This window comes from Chiloscyllium punctatum, chromosome 42 (assembly GCF_047496795.1).
Source record: "Chiloscyllium punctatum isolate Juve2018m chromosome 42, sChiPun1.3, whole genome shotgun sequence".
NCBI lineage: Eukaryota > Metazoa > Chordata > Chondrichthyes > Orectolobiformes > Hemiscylliidae > Chiloscyllium > Chiloscyllium punctatum.
The window spans coordinates 8,112,681-8,124,883 of record NC_092780.1 but is presented as its reverse complement, the minus strand read 5'-3'; the positions used below and the strand labels follow the sequence as shown (position 1 = coordinate 8,124,883).

At 40.5% G+C, this 12,203-nt stretch overlaps 1 protein-coding gene across 4 annotated transcripts in view; it reads left to right on the top strand.

The window, feature by feature from the left end:
- Positions 1 to 12,203, top strand: part of LOC140465701 (phosphatidylinositol 5-phosphate 4-kinase type-2 beta) — a 111,573-nt gene that overhangs the window by 17,755 nt on the left and 81,615 nt on the right. For all 4 annotated transcript variants that reach the window (XM_072561348.1, XM_072561347.1, XM_072561350.1 and 1 more), the window contains exons 2-3: positions 4,487 to 4,584; positions 7,907 to 8,003. In XM_072561348.1, coding sequence (XP_072417449.1) covers positions 4,487 to 4,584; positions 7,907 to 8,003 — 195 coding nt within the window. The remainder of the gene's footprint in view (positions 1 to 4,486; positions 4,585 to 7,906; positions 8,004 to 12,203) is intronic.

Below are 12,203 nucleotides of genomic sequence, written 5' to 3'. Positions count from 1 at the left end.
CTCAGGGCAACAAGTTATTCAAAAGGTGCTGAATAGAACACAAGAACAAATTGTATTTTCATCAATGAGAAAGTGTGACAGTCAACTTTTAATAATTGAATTTCACCACTCCCTTCTCAAGGGTAACTATGGATGGGCAATAAATGTTGACCCAGTAAAAGACACCCATGTCCCACAAGTGAATTTAAAAAGAAATACGTAGTAATGGAAGTTTAAAAAGCTTTCTTTAAAAAGCTTACCAAGACCAATTTGTTACTCTGTTTATCTGTAAAGATATTTAGGTTAACAAAACACTTGTGTATTTATATATATATATATTAAGAGAATTAATATGCAGTATCGAAATAAATTTTAGTTAATTCCTGTTACTAATGTTGTACTGCTTGCTATATGCTAATGATTATTGGTTTCTGCAATTTATGATTTGCTACTGTGCTTGGGTAAGGCATGTGTTGTATTCAGCACTACTTCCATTATCAGATATATTTTTAAAAAATTGCTGGCAACTCTGTTTTTGATTTATTGGTTCAGTAATTTAGATTACTATCTGGGTTGCTAATTGAAGAATATCTTGAAGTGATGGGAGAATATAGGAGCTATTGGTTTGTTTTCTGCAGCATCATAATGTGTTGGGATTTAATAATTGTGTACTTGACATAAGTTGCAGGCTCAGGAGCTCCAACTGAATTTAGGTTTGCAAGTGAAAGTGTCTGTAGTGGATGTACTTGTGGCAAATTTAATGCTTTGCTAACTATAAAAGTTTTTAAGAAATCAAATTATATTGTATTCTGATTCAAGCAATGCTCTTAACTGATTTACTCAAATCATTACCATCCTACAGTGGCCTTTAGATGAATTGTTAAGCGAAGGCCCTATCAACCTTTTAACTAGACATAAAATATGCCAGAACGGGACGTACCCTCTGGTGTCTTGGCCAATACCTATCCCTCAGCCAACATCAATGGAACACGTACACCTTTTTATTATCACATTACAGTACGTAACTTGACCCCTGCATTGCCCATGTTCCAATAATGACCAAAATATTTTAAAATATTTCATAGACTATAAAGTGTTCACAATATCCTGAGGTTATGAAAGAGGCAACAAATTGCTGGAGAAACTCAGCACCTGTGGAGAGAAAGCCAAGTTAACCCTGTTAACTGAGTTTTTAAAGTACTGTGCTCCAAAGTCAGCGCATTTGAAACATGGACTCAGCAAGCAGCATCAGTGGAGAAAAAACAGAGTATCTCCAGCAATTCTTGTTTTTGTTTCAAATTTCCAGCATCCACAGTTCTTTGTTTTATATTGTTGCAGTATTTGCGTGCCTGGTCCAGTTGGGTTTACGGTCAATGGTAGTAACAATGATGTTGATGGCAGGGAATTCAGCCAAGTTAATGCCATTCTACACTGAGGGGATATGGTTAGATCTAAATACAATTGCCATAGTCCTGTTGGAGCATACAGCTAATCTCTCTTGAGAGAGAGAGTGAGAGAGAGACAACTGATGATGATTTAACCCGAGAGTCCCCACACCTTAGGAGATGGCAGAGGTTGAGAAGGAGAATACTCCATAGTAACCTCAGTCACTTGAACCTAAACTGTTGACATCACTCTGCATCACAATCCAGCCAGCTGACGGTTGCAAGAACGTACGCTGAATTCAAATCCAGTTCATGCCATTCACGAACAATACTGTTCACATGGAGCGATGCACTGCACTATTGCAGAATCATGCCCTCCATTTGACTGAACCTAACACAAAAATAACTTGGAATAAATGTTGCATCTGTTACATCAATACTGCAGCTACTAGAGGAGCTGGGAATTCTGTAGCAAGTAGATAATCTTAGATTTCCAAGTGCCTGACCACTATGAACGAGGCACAAATCATGAGGGAATACTGCTCGCTTACCTGGCTGAGGGGAGGTCCAACCACACTTGAGAAGCTGCATCCCACTTGATTTGCACACCATCCTGTAACTACAACATTCATTTCCTCCATCACTAATGCAATGGGAGCAGTGTCGATCATCTGCAAAATGCACTGTACATGAGCTATTCAAAAGCAGCTTCCAAACTTATGATTTCAACAACATGGAGAAGTAAAAGCAGCAAGCATATTGGAACACCACAACTTGAAATTTTCTCTCCAACTTTGTACATATCTTGACTTGGAGCAATATCACTCACTATTCCTTCATGCTGGTTGTATGACCAGAAAATCCCATCCATTCACTATATAGGCTTTACCCGTCAAGAATGTAATTCATGCCCACCTTCGTGCGGCTGTGCAGGACATTGGTTAGGCCACTTTGGAATATTGTGTGCAATTCTGGTCTCCTTCCTATCGGAAAGATGTTGTGAAACTTGAAAGGGTTCAGAAAAGATTTCCAAGGATGTTTTGCCAGGGCTGGAGGATGTGAGCTGTAGGGAGAGGTTGACTAGGCTAGGGCTGTTTCCCCGGAAGCATCAGAGGCTGAGGGGTGACCTTTTAGAGATTTGTAAAATCCTGAGGGGCATGGATAGGATAAATAGACCAAGTCTTTTCACTGAGGTCGGGGAGTCCAGAACTAGAGGGCATAGCTTTAGGGTGATAGGGGAAAGATTATTAAAGAGACCTAAGGGGCAACTTTCTCACGCAGAGGGTGTATGGAATGAGCATGTATGGAATGAGCTGCCAGAGGAAGTGGTGGTGGCTGGTACAATTGCAACATTTAAAAGGCATCTGGATGGGTATACGAATAGGAAGGGTTTGGAGGGATATGGGCCGGCTGCTGGCAGGTGGTACTAGATTGGGTTGGGATATCTGGTCGGCATGGACAGGTTGGACTGAAGGGTCTATTTCCGTACTGTACGTTTCTATGACTCTATGATTTTTGAGGATAATCTGGTCTTGTCAGAGGTGATCACCTTCCACGAATGAATTCTAACATATCGAAGCAAAATTGCATAATATTTATAGGATATTGGCAAACCTGCTGTGGCCTTACTGATGGAAACATAAATGGAGTAATTTCTCATTTTCTACCAAAAGACCTATGTCAGGGAGTAAAAATTGCTATGGCACATCTCTTCAAGGGCAAAGATGTGTAAGACAGTTGAGAAATAATTGAGCAAATTTAGTAGTTCATGAGATTGCAAGCCAGAATTCTGTTACTTTTCTCTCCTTTTGAGTGCAGTTTGAATGAATTTGTGATCTGGGATGTAGTGATTTTGTTTCATTCAAAAATAGAACTCTGATTATAATGGCTGATTTCAGAAATCTCGCTTAATGCTCACTATTTCTTCTCCGAATAGGAATGCAGAGTAAATTGACTAAAGTCGATTTATAATTAATGAAAATTAAAATTTTCACCATTCCAACCAGAAATCTGTTCTGATAATTGAGGCGGTCTTGTGAAATCTTTTTTTTTTTGTTTCGTGAAAACGCTTCTTTTATCCTTTCTGCCAATGTGGAGGCATTCAACATCAATTTATCTTGGTCAATTTACCGGGGATAGAAGGGTTAGATTATGAGAATGAATACGTAGATTCATTTCAGAATGAATTTGTTTGGAACCCACGCAGATACATGTGCTCAAGCAACACCTTTGGCAACATTTGACACCTCCTTTTTCCTCAGTTTTGTTTGCATTAGGAATAGAAGATTAATGGCTGATCTGGTTGTTTGAGATTATTTGCAGGGTTGACAGAGAACCTATTTTCTCTGGTAGTCAAGAGCAAGGGGTCTGAATTAGAAGTAGTCTTTCTTTATAAGAAAGATATTGAGAAGGACTTTTTCGTGCATCATGCTGGAAACTTGGAACTTGCTCCTCCAAGAACTGTTGACTGGGATTCAATAGAATTTAATCAGAGAAAAGTGTTGGAACATGTGTGGTTAGAAAAGCACAGGTCATACATGTATATGCGCAACACACAGTCCAATTCCTATGCACACCAATGCACATGCCCTCACGCATCCATCCAACCACCACCCCTCTTCCCCCAGCTTGCTCTCAAACACACAAATGCAGAAACATACACTCTGTCTGTAGAAGTAATGGATAGCAATCAAGAGCAGACATCGCCTTATTGTTTTTCCATTCTGCAGCTCTGGGGCGCTTAAGTGAATTGCTGTGTTGTTGCATCCACTTTAGTGATACATGCAGAGAGCGGGAATCAAACCAAGTGACCTTTTGATGGTCTGTATGGATCAGTTTCATACGCCCCGTGCATTTGGCAACTAATCTGTCAAATTATATTTGACTCTCAAAAATACTTTGGAGTATTAAAAAAAACAGCAAAAGTGGACATAATGGTAATAAGATGGTGCTGAAATTGACTAGCTTCCACTCATTTCCTTGATTTTGTTTCACATCAGCATGTTTCCTGTGAATCATCTTCAGCCTTCTTTAGATTTACAGTACCTTGCCAGGAAATCCACTGGAACTAATACAGTCTGCCATAAAAGTGAGGTTAACAGTATTAACTGTTTCCTTTTCAGATCAATGAGCTGAGCCACGTTCAGATCCCAGTAATGTTGATGCCAGATGACTTCAAAGCATACAGCAAGATTAAAGTGGACAATCACCTTTTTAACAAGTAGGTGGATGTTGTTTTCTCTGGTTTTATTGTGTGGACAAAAAAGAGAGATGCCTTCAAGTGTAATCATTTGAACTGACCATATTGAGTTGTCCAACATTCATATATAAGATATTGTGCCTCTAATCCTTGTTTTTTTTAGATTAGATTAGATTACTTACAGTGTGGAAACGGGCCCTTCAGCCCAACAAGTCCACACCGCCCTGCTGAAGCGCAACCCACCCATACCCCTACATTTACCCCTTACCTAACACTACGGGCAATTTAGCATGGCCAATTCACCTGACCTGCACATCTTTGGACTGTGGGAGGAAACCGGAGCACCCGGAGGAAACCCACGCAGACACGGGGAGAACATGCAAACTCCACACAGTCAGTCGCCTGAGGTGGGAATTGAACCCGGGTCTCTGGCGCTGTGAGGCAGCAGTGCTAACCACTGTGCCACCGTGCCGAATCTTTGAACATGAAACCATATGCAGTGACTTAAGGTTGTATCAATATAATAGATTAATTTAAATAGAATCCCTGCAATTAATGAGTCATTTTCAGTTCATTGACGTGTTGGCTTTCGGATTCCGATTTAAATTATGAACATTTGAATTTTTTTCCAATATCCTCAGATAATATAGTAATCTAATCCAACTGTGAGGTTAGCCCACATTCCTGATCCCTTGCCTTTTTCCCAGAAAAGGGCTTGGTTGCTAGATGAAAAAGACAGAGCCAAGCACTTCCATAAAGTGTTAGAAAGAATCAGTGAGCTAGACTTGTTTTATTGCCCATATCTGCAGTGGCCTGTGGGAGTAGCATTGACACTGAACATGCTGTGCATTCTTTAGCATGACATTTTTTTTTGATTTGGTTTATGATTGTCACACATACCTAGTTTTGTTTTGCATGCACTACAGGCAAAATCATATCATACAAAGTGCTTTAGGGTAATACAATATTACAGCTGCAGAGAAGATGCACAGAGAATGAGATCAGCATTAATTTAAAATTTGAGAGGTACATTGAGAAGTCTGAAAACAGTGGGGAAGAAGCTGTTCTTGAATCTGTTGGTACATAGCTTTAAGCTTTTGTATCTTCTGCCTGACAAAGATTATAGTGGGGGGGGGGGGGGGGGTGGTCTTTGATATTGGCTGCCTTCCTGAGGTAGCAGGAATTGTGGGTGGAATCCATGGATGGAAGGTTGGCTTGTGTGATGGGCTGTGCTGTGTTCACAACTCTGTAATTCCTTATGCTCCTGGGCAGAGCAGTTGTCATACCAAACCGTGAGGCATCCGGATAGATTGCTTTCTATGGTAGATCTGTGAAAATTGGTAACAGGCTTTGTGGACATGCTGAACTTCCTCAGCCTCCTGGGAAAGTAGAGACATTGTTGTGCTTTTTTGACCATATCATCAACATGGATGAACCAGGAGAGTGATTATTAGTGATTATTGCTCCTAGAAACTTGATGCTCTCGGCCTGCTCCACCTCAGCACCGTTGATGTAGAGGGGGGCATGGCCTCCACCTCGCAATGTTTACGACACGAGGATAAGGAGATATACATTTGGAAAATGATAGAGAAGAAATGTTAATCTGGTGAAGTATTTCATTGTGCACACTGGCCAATCTACTTGAATTTCCCAGTGTAAACAAATTAGAGGTTTGACAATGTCCAGTGATTTGAGGTTGATTAACTCAAGAAATAAATTTCTTTTTTTCTAAAAGGTTAAACTGAGGGCTAATTGTAACAGGGTTTTTATTAAATTGTGAAAGGGTTTAATAGGGTGAATGTAGAGAAGATGTTTCTATTTCCAAGTGAGACCAAAGCTAAGAACCATAAACATACGGTAGTCAACAATGAATCCATCACAAACTCTGAACAAACTCATTTACCCAGAGATTGTTTAGGGAGTGCAACTTACAGACACACATGGAAGGTAAGATGAATTGCACAGATTCAGTTAAAAGCTAGAAAGCAAGAGTGAGGAAGGAACAAGGATATGCTGAAAGTAAGAGCTGGAATAATGAAGGAGAAGGTTTATTTGGAGGGCAGACATGGCAAGGTTGGTCTGATTAGTCAGTTTCTGTACTGCAAGTGCAATGTAATTCTGGATTTTTTTTTAATCAACCTGTTTCAAAATGTTATTGCACACATCTGAAATAGATAGGACATGAACCTGGTCTCCTGGGATACTACCACAAGATCACCATGGTTGAATATTGTCTTGGCGTTCTAGATGTTTACTCTAGTGACATTATCACTATATCATTACAAACACTGGGCAGCAGTATAATTCTATTAATACTGTATCTGATTCACTACTTTGCAAAGTTAAAACGTAATCTTCAATTGATGGTGATTTTGGATCAGCCTCGGTAGGAACTGTTGATCATTATAATCCGTCATTGTCATTGTGCTTCTGATAGAAACGAGGAGCAGATGCACTTATTAAAAGAAATAATGGCTGAATGAAAAATCAAAGTTCTGTCATTGAATCCTTTATGTCCCTGTGATCCCCTGTTGTCGAAAATTATAATTAAATCAAAGGACAGGATCCCGATTTCCGAACCTGATCAGCATTGGTTTTCGCAAGTGACCAAATGGGCCAAGAGTCCTCCAAGCTGAGCAGTGCAGTGTGGTCCAGGTATACAGACAGTTGATAGTGACGTGGATTGGTGCTTAAATCACATCTTTCTTCTGACACTAGCTGCCATAATGCAAGTTTCCTGAAGATACTTTAATACCTCCCAAGAGAAGCTAAGTTGATGGGTAGGATGACAGGTTGGGGATAGGGTAGCAGTTAGTTGAGGGATTGGGGTGCCAGATCAGTGGGGGGAGTGGGGTAGTTGGGGGATTGGGGCTGTTACCCCCCAGGTCAGGGTGGGTGGGGAGCAGATATTACACTTCAGGGCCTGATGTCTGATTGGAGGATACTCTTTGGGATCAGGGAAGAAGATGAGTGACTCAGAACTATTTTGGTGGAAGTGTGGGGATGGTTGAGTTAGAGGTATTGACTCTGAGGGGTCTGATATTTGGAGGAGGGAAGACTTGAGCGTGGGGGCAGGGGGAGTGTTTGTCTGCAGTGATGTTAGGGTCTTCCCATTAGAATATCTGGGGCATAGTCTCTTGGTTGGGAGATGGGAATAAATTTGGGCCATACAGCAAATAGGTTCAACCAAGTCTTTGCAATTGACTGTTTGTACATGACTAGACTCCTACAGGAGGGTGGGAGGGAGGAAGAGACATTGATTCACAGGCATTTACTGCTTTATCAAATAAAAACAGGACTACAATTCCCACTTTGATGAAACTGTTCATTATTAATTTTACAGAGAGAATCTCCCAAGCCGTTTCAAATTTAAGGAATATTGTCCAATGGTTTTCAGAAACCTGCGAGAGAGATTTTCCATTGATGATCAGGATTATCAGGTTGGTTTCTTTGCTCGTTGGTCAGTTGCTGCAGCACCCCTGAACTCTGTCAATGGATCATGTTAATTTTAACAATGTATTTTAATAAGTAGAGTCAGAAAATAAACCATTCCAAGACTGACTGGTACTGCAGAGTTGCAGGGAGGGTTGTACGTTGCATTGCAGTAGGTTTTACCTTCTATTGGGGCATTTTTTGTAATATATGCTAGCTTCTGTTACAGTAAACACAAAGCATTATATTCTGTGGTTTCAATCCACCCTGTTCGGATTTAATATTTGGTCAGCTTTACTCTGACTCATCATTGTTTTCTCTTTAGTGTTGGCCTTGCTGTGTACTAAAATATAATGAGAGGTTGTGAGTATGAAGATAAGGGCTCCCTGCTTTTGTGGAAGTCTGCTTGATTAGCACTGTGTTTATATTCAGCTAAATTTCTTCCCTGTGAAAGGAAATACCCCAAAGAGAGAACAACATTTTGTGGTGTCAGCGAAACCAGCAACCAAATTACTCATCAGGAACTGGTGTTTTTCTGACTAATATAGATCCAAAATGCAGGAACAACATTATGTTCCTTATACGTTGTGTATTAATATCAGCTCAGTTGAAATTTACGCACCTTGCAAGTAATATTTTCGTGGTAAGGAAGTTTTAAGGGTTTTACAAAGTTTTGAGTTTCAGTGGCTTTAAAGAATGGAATAGCTCCAGCACTCTGAAGCTTGCTTGATTAAGTGTTCCGTCTCAGATGGATCTGAGTCATAAGACCGGGCATTCATCTGTTACCTTCTTGCTGATCTCAGCTGCATGGGTGGATAGGCAAGGCAGAATTGGAACAGCTCTCCAGTGACCCCACCTATTTAATAAATGTGAACACTAGCTGCTCATGGACAGGCTCTCACATATGGGAGAGGTGCAGGCATATTGATAGCTTCATACTCCAGTGTGAGACAACATCTTTTGGAATTGAAAGAATTGGGGAGGCAGAGTTCCTGAGTATGCCTGAGAGTAATGACAAAACAAAAGTAGTCTACTCTCTAATACTTCCATGGCAAGAAGTAGAATTGTACACTGGTACATTACAGAAGAAGTTCATTTGGCCCCTGTAGTCTGCACTGGTTCTTCCGAAGAGCAATTTAGTTAACGTCACACCCCATTCTTTCCCCATATCCCTGCAATGTTTTGACCTTGAACTGTTCACCTAATGTTCTCTTGAAATTGTTTCCTCCCCCTACCAGACAGTGTATCTAAATATGCCCAGAAATATAACTATGCTGAATTTTACTAATTTAATGGTGATTTTGGTGTTTTTAAAGCATCATTGTTATGCACAGTGCAAATTAAACCAATTGAATTTGCACCAGAACAGGAGAAAATATGTCAGTTCAAACAGTGAGGTCAGTGGTAACAGAAGATGGAAGTGTGGAAAAGGAAATGAAACCATGAGTTTAGTTCTACTTGAAGTAGCTTCATAGGATAGAAAAGTTTCATTGAATCTGGTAGGAAACTCCTACAAGTCAGTTGTGAGAGACCAATCTTGTTTCTATTATGCAAAAACGTGAGTGACAGCAAGAAGAGCGGACCAGTGACTGGGGACTATTGAGCTGTATGCGTGAAGTCGTAAGAAATGACAGGATCAGGGACCAGTACATCAAAGGGTCAGTGAAGTTTGTGCAAACTTTGAAGAAAACAGCTGAGATGACATTGAAATGGTGTGTTGTGAAGAGGGAGACAACATACGAGGGGAAGAGTGTCTGGGTTGCCAGAAGTGAACTGGGGAGGTCTAACACTAGACAGAAGGAGGTGGTGGTGAGACACTTGGCAGCAGTGGCATTAATGATGGAGTAGCTGATGGGGAGGTGAAGAATAATCGAATGGCATTTCAGGGACTGCAGCAAAAATTAGAAAAGCCAGAAGAAGAATTTGCAGCAGGGTTACATTGAACTGAATTATTTTGGATCCATGCTGAGGCATTGGTGTCACATGATGCGTTGGTGTTTGGCACGAATACAGGAAGAGGATGTGTGCCCTACCTGGATCTTTTGATGATTAACTGAGAGTGCCACCTTATGGTTACAAAACGTATGGATTGAAGAACACTGTATGAAACGTGAAACCTGTATTGGTTACATTGCTTTTTTATTTTTGATGGGTGACTCAGTTGCTTATTTTTCTCCTGCTTTTTGATGACGGCCATGTGTAAACGCTCCTCCTAAATAACTACTGTAAGATCCCTGAACGTTATCTTCTGAAGGGCATTCATTCTCTGCTCCAATGTAATGCGACCATTTCTATCATTCTCATTGACAAATAACGTTCAGTTAGACTGACTTGAAGACCAGGTAATCATGACAAAGAGCAAACTAACAATCTTCTTTTGAGATGCATTTCATCAGCATTTTAACCCCGTGTTGAAATCCTGAAAATACTTATCAGGTCTGGAAGCATCTCTGGAGAGAGAATCAGTATAATTGGGCTAGATTTCCAGTGGTATTTTGGGAACCTGATGTTGGGATCTAATGCAGGTGTCCATGCCCTTAGTTGGCAGCAGTAAGACTGGTTCAGTGATCTTCTGAGAGCTCGCTTCCAAAATGTTACCCTGATCTCAACATCTGTTGAAGGATGGTAGGCAGGTTCTCGATTGGCACAGTAGGAGGCTGTTTGGTCCCATTAGTTTTGTGCAGGCTATCTGAATAAGCTTAATGACTTAGTGCCAGTTTCCTGCCTTTTCTCCACATGCGTGCACACTGTTTCTTGTCAAATAATGATCTAATATCCTCTTGTATCAGGACTGGCAGCTATGGAGTCTTGAAAGCCCCAGCAGGAGAATTGAATGTGGCTTGGACAGGTTAGAAGACCACAAAGGTGCCTCAGCTCAGTGTCATCTGAAGAGTTGAAAATGCCACCAGAAAACTCTGGTCCACAGCTACCAGGCCATCACTGAGGAGGGGTCAGTGAGTTTCAAACCCATGTCCCCAGAACATTAACCTGGGTTCTGTATTAACAGTCCAGCGATATTACCACCATATCATCATCTCTCCCCATTTTAGCTCAAATTAAGGCAAATCTTTTTTCACACAGATGGTCTTGAATCTTTGGAACTTTACTTCCATCGCTTTTTTGAGGAATAAAGTCTTTGAAATTTAAGGCAGAGGTAGGTGGATAATTTTTCAATCAGCAAGGGGGTGAAAGGTTATCGGGGGCATAGGTGGGAATGTGGAGTAATCAGATCAGCTGTGATCTTATTGAATGGCAAAGCAGGTACAAAGGGTAAGTGGCCTATTCCTACTCCTAATGTGGCCAACAAAAGACTTTCATCTGTGGGTTGTGTTGGAGGTGGACATTGGCTTGTTCTTTTGAGCATGGCTTCCTTAATGCAAAAATCTCATGATGCTTGTTATCAAACAATTAAATCAATTTCTCTTCACTTTTATAGTGTTATTTTGGTTTTTTCTTGGAATCTTGGCAGTGCTGGGAAGGCCAGAATTGATTGTCTATCTTGGTTTCTCTGAGAACCACCACCGTGACCTGTTACAGACTGTGTGGTGATCTCTTACAACTGAGTGGTTTTGCTGAACTGTTACAGAGGACAACTCAGAGTCACAGTCTGGTCAGCTCTAAGGTTTTGTTCAAAAAGGATACCCATGAAAGAGTTGAGTTTCATCAGCCATCTGATTTTGTTTTTTGTGTAATTTGATGCAATTTTTTTTTGTAGTCTCCAGTTTTTTTACATCACTGGGAAAGGTATAAAATGTAGACATAGAAGATGTTTCCACTTGCTGGGAACCCCAAAGCTACACGATCATGAAAGTATAATTTTGACCAACAAATTCAGGAGAAATGTTGTTACTCGAAACTTAGAATATGGAACTCTCAACCACACCAGTTCATGCAAATAGCACAGATCAATTTAAAGGGAAGTTTGATGAGCACGAGAGAGAGAAGATATCCTGATAGGTTTGGTGGGACTACAGTGGCAAATAGTACTTGATTAGTTAAATCAAATGGACTGTAAAACTAGGGTAAATTCTAAGCAAGATCTTAATGTTTTTATTTAGGTTGCATCAATCAGTGCACAACTGAAAGCAGTCCTTTTGAACCCTGTCAGCCCAATAAAATTCAAGAGTTGGCAAATTAACAAAAAATCAATTAGAAATCTCTGTGGCCTAATGCCCAAAATTGTGATTTGGACACTTCCCAACTGAGGG